This window comes from Ipomoea triloba, chromosome 15 (assembly GCF_003576645.1).
Source record: "Ipomoea triloba cultivar NCNSP0323 chromosome 15, ASM357664v1".
NCBI lineage: Eukaryota > Viridiplantae > Streptophyta > Magnoliopsida > Solanales > Convolvulaceae > Ipomoea > Ipomoea triloba.
The window spans coordinates 21,890,084-21,901,272 of record NC_044930.1 but is presented as its reverse complement, the minus strand read 5'-3'; the positions used below and the strand labels follow the sequence as shown (position 1 = coordinate 21,901,272).

At 34.7% G+C, this 11,189-nt stretch overlaps 3 protein-coding genes, 1 long non-coding RNA gene and 1 other non-coding gene across 8 annotated transcripts in view; 3 read left to right on the top strand and 2 right to left on the bottom strand.

The window, feature by feature from the left end:
* Positions 1-2,087: 2,087 nt before the first annotated feature.
* Positions 2,088-3,234, bottom strand: LOC116007423. The gene is made up of 3 exons (XR_004095250.1): positions 2,930-3,234; positions 2,604-2,641; positions 2,088-2,524 (listed from the first exon to the last, which is right to left on the bottom strand). It is a non-coding gene; the product is annotated as an uncharacterized LOC116007423 (long non-coding RNA).
* Positions 3,235-4,570: 1,336 nt separating this feature from the next.
* Positions 4,571-7,059, top strand: LOC116007183. Of its 2 annotated transcripts, XM_031247790.1 has the most exons (6): positions 4,571-5,061; positions 5,166-5,253; positions 5,904-6,003; positions 6,122-6,213; positions 6,302-6,513; positions 6,638-7,059. In XM_031247790.1, the coding sequence occupies exons 1-6, from the start codon at positions 4,869-4,871 to the stop codon at positions 6,751-6,753; spliced, it is 801 nt and encodes a 266-aa protein (XP_031103650.1). In that variant the 5' UTR covers positions 4,571-4,868; the 3' UTR covers positions 6,754-7,059. The 2 variants fall into 2 exon arrangements, with proteins under 2 accessions (XP_031103650.1, XP_031103649.1); XM_031247789.1 differs by having other exon boundaries at positions 4,573-5,061; positions 6,302-6,758.
* On the top strand, positions 5,738-5,880 carry LOC116007731. The gene has a single exon (XR_004095334.1). It is a non-coding gene; the product is annotated as a U4 spliceosomal RNA (small nuclear RNA).
* Positions 7,060-8,548: 1,489 nt separating the features above from the next.
* Positions 8,549-9,492, top strand: LOC116007677 (ATP synthase subunit b', chloroplastic). The gene has a single exon (XM_031248414.1). The coding sequence runs from the start codon at positions 8,661-8,663 to the stop codon at positions 9,312-9,314; it is 654 nt and encodes a 217-aa protein (XP_031104274.1). The 5' UTR covers positions 8,549-8,660; the 3' UTR covers positions 9,315-9,492.
* Positions 9,493-10,280: 788 nt separating this feature from the next.
* Positions 10,281-11,189, bottom strand: part of LOC116006685 (PX domain-containing protein EREL2-like) — a 9,675-nt gene continuing 8,766 nt past the window's right edge. For all 3 annotated transcript variants that reach the window (XM_031247156.1, XM_031247157.1, XM_031247158.1), the window contains one exon: positions 10,281-10,816. In XM_031247156.1, coding sequence (XP_031103016.1) covers positions 10,562-10,816 — 255 coding nt within the window. In that variant the 3' untranslated portion in view covers positions 10,281-10,561. The remainder of the gene's footprint in view (positions 10,817-11,189) is intronic.

The window sequence follows — 11,189 nt, the reverse complement described above, 5'->3', positions numbered from 1 at the left end:
TTTTTTTTTTCTTTTTTCTTTTTTCCTTTTGCATCAGGAAAACTGACCACATAAACAGCATGTTTTACTTTCATCTTACCTTAATTGTTTCACACAATTTTCCACTTGAAATGATGTTCTCCATTTGCCTTGTCTTACTTTACATTCTGCATTTCTTAGATTGTCTATTTCAATGCCATATATAGAACAATAATGTCATATTCTAACTTGGCTGCAAATATCTTTCTTTTTTGAATCTTAAAATCTTTACTTAACTCATATTAATTACTTGAAATCATGAGGATATATCATTTTCTTTTCCCTTCAAACTGTGTATTTGTGAAGTTATGTATATACATGTGATCTATAGGTACATAATGTAGTTATAGAGTACTATTAATTGAATGAGAAATAATCATAATAACATAACTAAATATCTTCATTTAAAAAGACCATACACAGTACAATGCACATACATAAGCAAAACAGCAAAACACCCAAAAGCCTACATTGTACTGAATAACACAACACCAATAACTAACCACAATTCCAGATATTGATCATCCCAAAAAACCCAAAATAAATTATCAGAACCAGCAAAAAGATAGTACTTACCACTACTAAATCCCCTTTCAGAACTACAAGCAAACTACTTCTCCTTGACAACAACATCCTTAACTTTCTTAGAACCTCCAGTGGAAACAAACTCCTTCAATAGACACCTCTATAGAGGCAGAACAGCAGAACCATCTCCTAAATCCTCATCAAAATCATCCAATCCAGTAACCTTTTCAAAATCAGAACCTTGAGAATGATCCTCAGCCTAAACAGTCTTCACCATCACTAACAAAGAATTCCTGTAGAAATTTACAACATACTTAGGTAAAATCACAGATTTTAAGCTACCATAACATAAAAAATTAGGTAAAATCACAGATTTTAAGCTACCATAACATAAAAAAAAAAAAAAACATACCCCAGAATACCATCTCCTGAAACAGTATCACCTGAAGTAAACCCAATCAGACTGGAGCAATAGGTTTTTAGAATTAATTTTGTTCCCCATGCATTGATTCTGGGGAAATGCATTTGAATATAGTCTAATACAAATAAAAAAGGAGAAAAATACAATATATTATAATAAATAAATCTCTTTACACTAAGACAATATATCTCTTTACACCTGAAGTAAACCCAATCAGAAGACAATATGTTAAGCTATAATGAATAAAACGTAAGAAATGATCACATGATGAAATCCACAATAACTAACTTGCTGATCATGAAAAACTCACTCTTGACTTCTAACAATTCTTTGTGGCTTGGTTTCAGTGACTACATAGGTACGCACACAACGCAGTCTGATTCTGCTGTTGAAGACCAAGTATAAATTGGCCAGCCATGGTGGGAACAGCAAGAACACACCAACTATTTTTTCATGTTTGAGCTCAATCTGCTGACAGAAAATTTCAGTAGCTCTGTTTGTTATAAACTGTTATTCTAGCTTTGGTGTTTAAAAATTGTGAAGACATATGAATGTATTTATAGGGTAGAATGAGGTATGTAATAATACATTAAATATTACTCCAACAGTGTCATTTGTCAGCATCCCATACCACATATACCAAAATCACACGCCACCTCAATAAACTTTGACCACTAANTAAACACAAGTTGATTTTAATAGAAGCAAATGATAAAACAGGCTTTTTTTTTTTTCTTTTTTCTTTTTTCCTTTTGCATCAGGAAAACTGACCACATAAACAGCATGTTTTACTTTCATCTTACCTTAATTGTTTCACACAATTTTCCACTTGAAATGATGTTCTCCATTTGCCTTGTCTTACTTTACATTCTGCATTTCTTAGATTGTCTATTTCAATGCCATATATAGAACAATAATGTCATATTCTAACTTGGCTGCAAATATCTTTCTTTTTTGAATCTTAAAATCTTTACTTAACTCATATTAATTACTTGAAATCATGAGGATATATCATTTTCTTTTCCCTTCAAACTGTGTATTTGTGAAGTTATGTATATACATGTGATCTATAGGTACATAATGTAGTTATAGAGTACTATTAATTGAATGAGAAATAATCATAATAACATAACTAAATATCTTCATTTAAAAAGACCATACACAGTACAATGCACATACATAAGCAAAACAGCAAAACACCCAAAAGCCTACATTGTACTGAATAACACAACACCAATAACTAACCACAATTCCTGATATTGATCATCCCAAAAAACCCAAAATAAATTATCAGAACCAGCAAAAAGATAGTACTTACCACTACTAAATCCCCTTTCAGAACTACAAGCAAACTACTTCTCCTTGACAACAACATCCTTAACTTTCTTAGAACCTCCAGTGGAAACAAACTCCTTCAATAGACACCTCTATAGAGGCAGAACAGCAGAACCGTCTCCTAAATCCTCATCAAAATCATCCAATCCAGTAACCTTTTCAAAATCAGAACCTTGAGAATGATCCTCAGCCTAAACAGTCTTCACCATCACTAACAAAGAATTCCTGTAGAAATTTACAACATACTTAGGTAAAATCACAGATTTTAAGCTACCATAACATAAAAAATAAAAAAAAAACATACCCCAGAATCTGCCACACCATCTCCTGAAACAGTATCACCTGAAGTAAACCCAATCAGACTGGAGCAATAGGTTTTTAGAATTAATTTTGTTCCCCATGCATTGATTCTGGGGAAATGCATTTGAATATAGTCTAATACCAATAAAAAAGGAGAAAAATACAATATATTATAATAAATAAATCTCTTTACACTAAGACAATATATCTCTTTACACCTGAAGTAAACCCAATCAGAAGACAATATGTTAAGCTATAATGAATAAAACGTAAGAAATGATCACATGATGAAATCCACAATAACTAACTTGCTGATCATGAAAAACTCACTCTTGACTTCTAACAATTCTTTGTGGCTTGGTTTCAGTGACTACATAGGTACGCACACAACGCAGTCTGATTCTGCTGTTGAAGACCAAGTATAAATTGGCCAGCCATGGTGGGAACAGCAAGAACACACCAACTATTTTTTCATGTTTGAGCTCAATCTGCTGACAGAAAATTTCAGTAGCTCTGTTTGTTATAAACTGTTATTCTAGCTTTGGTGTTTAAAAATTGTGAAGACATATGAATGTATTTATAGGGTAGAATGAGGTATGTAATAATACATTAAATATTACTCCAACAGTGTCATTTGTCAGCATCCCATACCACATATACCAAAATCACACGCCACCTCAATAAACTTTGACCACTACAGAATAGGCCATAGGCCATTACCCTATACGGAGTATTTCAGAAGCCTAAAATAACATCCAAAGTGGCGGGAGTTACATCTTTTTGAATTCGAAAAAAAAATTAATAACTAAAAAAACTAAGCCATAATGCATAAGCTGGAAAATAAAAAAAAATTAATAACCAAAAAACGACGCCGTAATGCATGGGCGGGAAAATACTGGCATCTGATTGGCTGAAATCCTGCTTCCTTTATATATTTATAGATTTGTTATCACTATATTGAGTACATCTATTATCATATATCTTATTAGCTCGTGAATTGACTGATTAACACATAAAAATAAATGAATATGAAAAATTGTAACATCTCTACTAAACAACATAATTTGAAACGAAAAACATTATCGTTAGGGATTTGCTCACTTATCCCCTACTTTATCTTTAATACAATGTGATAAAAATTCATTAAACATATTCATAAAAGAATAACAACAATGAAATTAAATTGAGAAGGTTGAATATAAGCAAAGAATTTGACACTACAAAGCATTTAATAATCCATTTTGGTTAAATACTTTATGGTTTGATAATATTTCTGTTACTTTTCATAAGGAATCTGAATGTTCGAGTCTTGTCTCGATCAATGGTCGGCATAATTTATTGGGTAAATAGCTTAGACTTTAGAGTTTGCTAATTTAAAAAAAAAAAAATCCATTTTGGAAACTTGACCAAATTTCAATCGTTATACCGTGGACCAGGGTCCACAGTTGTCCGAAACGACATCGTTTCGATGTTAGTGGACGTGGACGCGTATAACTCCATGGAATTCATTATCGATAATACACAAAATCATTATTTAGAATACACAGAACGTTTGTCTAGAATACACAGAACGTTTGCCCAGAATACACAAAATACACAGAACTCATCCTCCTAACATTCGAATGCACAAACACATCACAACATGTGTTAATAACATAAATACACAGATATTGATACAAAATACACAGAACTCATCCTCCTAAACATTCTAATGCACAAACACATCACAACATGTGTTACTAACATGAATACACAGAACGGTTGTCTAGAATACACAGAATGATTTCTTGAAATACACAGAACGATTACCTAGAGTACACAAAACTCATTTGGTACGGGGTGCACATTGCATTGTGCACCGTGGTCCACGATATAAATATTGGGGGCAATGGGCTTATGGGCATAATCAAACATATTATAATGTTTGGCGCGTGAGATAACAGTGTTCGAACTGAAATAACTGTCATGTCACCCTTCCACTCAAGAACAGAGAAATTGGGGAGAAAGAGAAGCGGAGAAGAAGGAAATCGTTCCATTCTCTCTCTCTATCTCCCCCTCTCCACTCACATCTTCCTCTTCATTTCTCTCTCTAAACTCTCTCTCTCCACTCACATCTTCCTCGTCATTTCTCTCTCTAAACTCTCGCCCACAGACATAAACCAATTCCTAACCTAACCCTAATCCTTGCATTCATTAATTAAAGAAAAAAAAAAAACAAAAGATCTTTTCATTTTTCAAATACAAACGTCATTGTTGTATTTGTTATGAAATGGTGAACATGCAGGCGTACGATGAAAGCTGTAATAGCACACCCATGATCAGATTCCAGCGGAACGGGTCATTGTCCTGTCCGGTCGAATTCTTGCGCCGTGACGGCCATCTGAGGAGGAGTTTTTCATACAGCAAGATACCCCAGAGGCCACTCAAGCTCACCGTTCTCAAATTGGATGGATCTTCCTTCGGTAATTTGAGCTTTCTACAATGTTTTGATTTGTGGGTTCGTTGTGTTTGTGGAGATTAATGTGGGGGGTTTTTTTTTTTTTTTTTTTTTTAATTTTGATGATAGAGATTGAAGTGCCCAGGAATGGGCAGGTGGTGGAGCTGAAGAAGGCAGTGGAGGCGGCGTTTAGTCATTTACCCTACAAGGTCTCATGGTATGTATTATTATTATTATTATTATTATTATTATTGCTATTACATGAATGATGAATGCCAGATTTTTGGATTATTGGCTCAAGATCATTCCCCTTTTGGTGAAATTTTATGAATTTGATTTGGTGTTGGCTGAGTATTACTAGATTCAATTAGTGGGCATTGTTTCAACTTAGAAGAGGTGATTGATTCTTGATTCTCTTCTTGTGAATAGCAACACGCATTGTTCTTCCGAATAGGGTACAATAATAACTCGACATTGAAATTGGTTAGAGCCCAATGTGGTTAAAGAATACCAAGGGTCAAACTCAAAACTCCCTCTCGTATGAAAAACCAATATGACCAACACTTTGCCCCTTAATTGGGCTAGCCTGGTTCGAACGGGGATTAGTTTGGATATTGTACGGGCTTAAAGGCGCCTCCTATAGTTAGGCCTACTTAGGATACCTCGTGGTTTAACATAAAAAAACTTTGCATCTATTTCTAATCGAGGCGCTTGGGGCAATGACGCAGCTAGTGAGGTTCTAACCGAGGCACGTCTATTGCTAGTTGAAAACTTTTTAAAAACTCTGCATCTATGTCTCGGTATCTTGATCAATACTGATCTTTCTAACTTCCAACTCCTGTTATGACTAAAGTTTTGATCTTGCAGGCCACACGTGTGGGGACATTTTTGCTTGAGCCATGATTATGAGAAGCTACTTTCTGAGTCTGATCCTATTGGACTTTACGGGATCAGGGATGGTGATCAGGTGCTTTGTCAATCCACATTTTTGAGCTTTTATTTAGATGAATGGTTATCTCCCATTCTGTTCTTTATCAATGTGTTAGTGAAATTTCTGAGAATCATATATCCCTTACTCTTTTCAGCTTGAATTTGTGCGACATGTCTCAATTTCTTACTTGGGAAAGCGAACAGAAAGAGAGGACGACCCTGATCCCGATCTCTATGAACCCTGTTTGTAAGTTCTTCATTTTCCTTGCATTTTATAGCAAAAATCTCCTCCAATTTATACATGATGGAATGAAGCATATTTTTATGTTATGCAGTTCTAGTGGCTTTCAAGATAAGCATGCAAAATGGTTAGAACATGACAACCATTACCTGGGGAAACTAGAGTACCATAGAGTGGATATTTATGATGATGTTGAGGATGAAGAAAAGGATTCTCTAAATGGTAGTCCCCGGAGTAATCGCAAGCACAAGTTGCTCCACATTCTCAGGAAGTGGTTCACGCACCACCGCAAATTGCAACGGAAAGGTAGTATGTCGAGAATCTTCGTAGACAATTCTAGAAATATCCGGCTGCTGAGCCAATATAGAAATGGCTCTCGGAAGATAGTTGAATATAATTTTGATACTCGAAGTTGTAACGTCTCAATCAGATGAACCAGCAAATTTGGGTTTGTTTTCTGGTTCGATATCAGAAGCACACAACAAAGGATTTTGTCGAAAAATGGATGGATTTATTGCTGCATTTATGTTGATTGTAGCAAGATAGAGCTGATGATGAACCTTTTTCTATTGTTATTCATCGCTTCGGCTCATGTTACTAGCAACCGCAGGGTTCTGCGCCTATGTTGATTGTAGCAATATAGAGTTGATGTTGATGATGGGCATTTTCTTCTTAGTATATTCTTCACCACATTTTGCTAGCAGCCACAGGGTTTCAACTTTTATGAGTTAAATAGGAAAGCTATGATCTTGTTAGAATGTTAGGCAGAGTACCAAAGGCTATTCATCTTGTATCTTGATTTACTGTAGTTTGTATCTTATAATAATCAAATTCATCTTTAATCCCTTTTCATTTGAAAAAATTGCAGTATGAGTTACTAAGTTGATAAGAGTGGAATTTTCAAAAAAAAAAAAAAAAAAAAAAGTTGATCAGAGTGGATTTTTTCAGCATTGTTGATTACACCTGCACAAATAGGTTATTGTTTCTATATACTCCTTCTGTTCTATTTTATGTGTCTGGTTCAGTTAACAAGGTTTGACTGAAGTTATTTTTTATTCAATTTTTCATAATATTAGATTTAGTATTAATATACAAAATTTATATATTTAGAAATTACATTAAAAATATTATTAAACATAAAAAAATTAAATTTAAAAATAAATAAAAAATACAAAAAAAAAAATTTGATTTGATCAATGAATAATAAATTGGACCCATAAAATGGGACAGAGGGAGAAGGAGTAATATAGTTTTGTAGTTACCAAATCAATAAGTTGACCAATTTGATTCGCGTTATCCTCACTTTTTTTTCATGTGTATTAAGCTCACAAACCTTTCCCATGGGATGCAGTGTTTGTTGTGAAAAGAAACCACTTTAATCGTAAATCTCCATTATTGCCAACTTCTCCTCCAATAATATGAAACTTGCTATTGAAAGTAACAAAAATATTGTTTGAAGGAAAAATAAAAATTGGATAAATTACATTTTTGGTTTTCTAGTTATACTTATACTACACACTTAATCCTTGAGTTATATGTGTGATTATTTTTAATCAATGACACTTTATTATTGATATTTTGGTGGCAAAAATAGTTTCCGAAAGACTAAAATTATCACTTTGCACATAACTTTGAAGTTAAAAATATCACACATATAATTCAGACAGTAAATTTGTACCATGGACATGGTTGAAAAAATCGCTACGTGCGCCGCATGCGCCTAACGGCTAGCACCTAGCATGCCTGGCAAGTGATTAAGCCCAGAATTTATTTTTTTTTTATTTTTATTTTTTAAAAATTTGTTTAAAAATTTTAAAATATTTCAAGACTAAACTATTTAATACTTTAATAATTAATACTAAAATATTAAATATCAAACTAAAAACATCTGAACAATTTAGAATTATTTCGCTAAAAAATCATGTCATTTTGGGTTAAATAACCATTTAAAAAAATAACTAATCAGCTAATTAAGCGGCTTAGTCGGTGCCTAAGAGGCCTAGTCAATCAGCGCCTAAGCCGTGCTTAGGCGGCCTAATTGGCTAGCCGCCTAAACCTCCGATTATAGTGATACGTTAGGTGGTTGACTGACGCCTAACACTTAGGCGTGATTAATTGACACATATGCGAGATTTTTACAACACTTATATCTGAATGGCCAAAAATACCATTTTTCTCATTAAAGAAAAAATTGGTGGTCACGTGCAGAAACACGTGACCTGAAAGGAATTCTAAACTCCATGTCTCCATGTGATATCGGCCTCATCAATTTGTGTGGAATAGAAAGAGATAAGACTTTGTTAGATTTTCATCTTTAAGCTCCTCTCCTCACCAATCAAAATTCTCACAAAATATAAAACACAAAAAAATAAAGAAAAAGAAAAAAGAATTATTCACTCATTTCCACTTCTACACTCAGCTCTAACCAAAGTAGAAGAAGAAGAAGAGCAGCCATGGCTAACATGATCATGGCCTCCTCAAAAGCCCTAATGCCCACCGCTCTCCCTGCCCCAAGGCTTAAAATTTCAGCCTCCCTTCCCAAATTAACCCTCTCCGAACTCCCAAAACGCAACCAATTCCGCTCCCTCACCCTCCCCTCAAGTTTGAAATCCCTATCGGTGATCCTCGGCACCGCCCTCGCGGCGGCGCCGCCGTCGATGGCGGAGGAGATCGAGAAGGCGTCGCTGTTCGATTTCAACCTGACGCTGCCGATAATCATGGCGGAGATCCTGTTCCTGATGTTCGCGCTGGACAAGATCTACTTCAGCCCGCTGGGGAAGTTCATGGACGAGAGGGACGCGGCCATCAGGGAGAAGCTGAACAGCGTGAAGGACACGTCGGCGGAGGTGAAGCAGCTGGAGGAGCAAGGCGCGGCGGTGATGAAGGCGGCGCGTGCGGAGATATCCGCCGCGCTTAACAAGATGAAGAAGGAGACGCAGGAGGAGGTGGAGCAGAAACTGGCGGAGGGGCGTAAGAAAGTGGAGGCGGAGCTCGCGGAGGCGCTGGCTAAACTGGAGACGCAGAAGGTGGAGACCATTAAGGCTCTCGACTCCCAGATTTCTGCTCTCAGTGATGACATTGTCAAGAAGGTCCTCCCTGTTAATTAGGATTTTTTTTTTTTTTGTTTTATCAATCTATGAAAAGATTTTATATATTACAAATATGCTGCATCTAAATCCCACTCTTTATATCTAATTTGTATAAATTCTACTTTGTGGTAAACGTTTAGAAATTTTCAGTTTTACGTAAATTTCTAAATTACCAAAGGCCTTCGGATTTAGTTGATATTTGATGCAGAAGTCATGCTACAATTGGTTAAAAAGTTAAATTAAATTAATTAGTTATTGTTTGATAATTTTGTTGGAAAGGAATTTTTTTTTAGTACTACTGGCTATGTGTATCAATATAGTATTTATATTCAGAGTCAATATCACTTCCACTAAGACTTAAACTCATGACCTCCCATTTGGGAGAGCTGCCAAAAGACCATAAGGTGATTGCATATTCATTGATTAATATGGATATATTCATTGATTAATTAAAATTGTAATGCATTCTATATTGTGTATGTATAGAAAGAGAACCAAAAAAATTAAAAAATCTTGATTTTATCTCATATATTATACAATATAAAATATACTTTGTAATAAAAAGTCATGATGATAAGAATCTAATGAGTGCCAAAAATAAAATTGTTATATAATTAGAAGCAGCGTTAACTTAATAACTTACATTGTGCTTCCTCTTACTCTTTTTTGAAGCGTTAAAATTGTTATATAATTAGAAGCAGCGTTAACTTAATAATTAATGCGTATATTGTAGTTTATAACCAGTGAATAATAATAAATCTTGCCATTGTAATATTACTATATTAGTCAAATTGGTTGTCAACTTGTCATTGAAATTTCTTTTAACTTCAAAACTCCTTTTAACTTTCTGCCTAAAAGTTCAAGAGTAAAGAGTCGTTTTATATTATTTGTATACAATTACTTCTCATCACTTTTTACCAGTTTTTACGTGATTATTTGTTGCGAAAAAAAAAAACTATTCTCCTCTCACTAAGATCTAAACAGTAAATACTAAATAGGAACCAATAACAAAGACAAAAATCAAAATTACAATGTTAGAATCTGAAGTGTTAAAACTGCTGTCTGTAATATGGACATATCAGTATATTTCTCAACTCTCTTCAAAGATTAAGGTTTGAGAGACTTCTCTGTCTGACCTGTATACCTAAATGATGCTCACTCACATCAAAAGTCAAAACCATCAAGATCCATCCTCCCCACATAGTAATTCGGTAAACGGCACTATACTCTATTATACGAGAAAATTATACAACATCTGCAGTTTCTTATTCATCTAATTCATCGTGTTGTACATTTTCACCTTCACCTTGGGGGCCTTTGGTAACACTTTGAAAAGACATTTTCGTTTCAAGAGCACACCTCAGGACTGAGTTTACCTGCTTTCTCAATTTACCATTATTAATGAAAACATTTGTTAGCATCTTTCTCATCTTCTCAATTATCTCCATTGTATCACTGTCCACATTATCTTTTGTATCATCAACAGAAACTGAGTTGGCTCCTTGGCTTAGTTGTTGCACCTGAAAATAAAATAAAAATTGGATCGCAGTTAAAATACAGTGTTTTCTGTAAACGGGGAGGATGGGGAAATATGAGAGGAAAATATTATCAACAATTTAGTAATGAAAGCATATACTTGGGATCAAATCATCATTCACCAAGAATGTAACAGTGAACAGACATAGTAAGAAGAAACACATGAAGGGACTTGAGAAACATGAAACTGCAGCATACAAGTGCAACTGCATCACTTTAAGAACATGATGCCCCACAGTTTGGAGATGTTTCTTGAAAACACTGTTCAAGTTTCAGTGAAATAGGATTTAAACATGCCCTTAGTAGGTACTAGCTAGTATGCACTAAGCAGCAAGTGTCCATAGCCCCCCCCCCCCC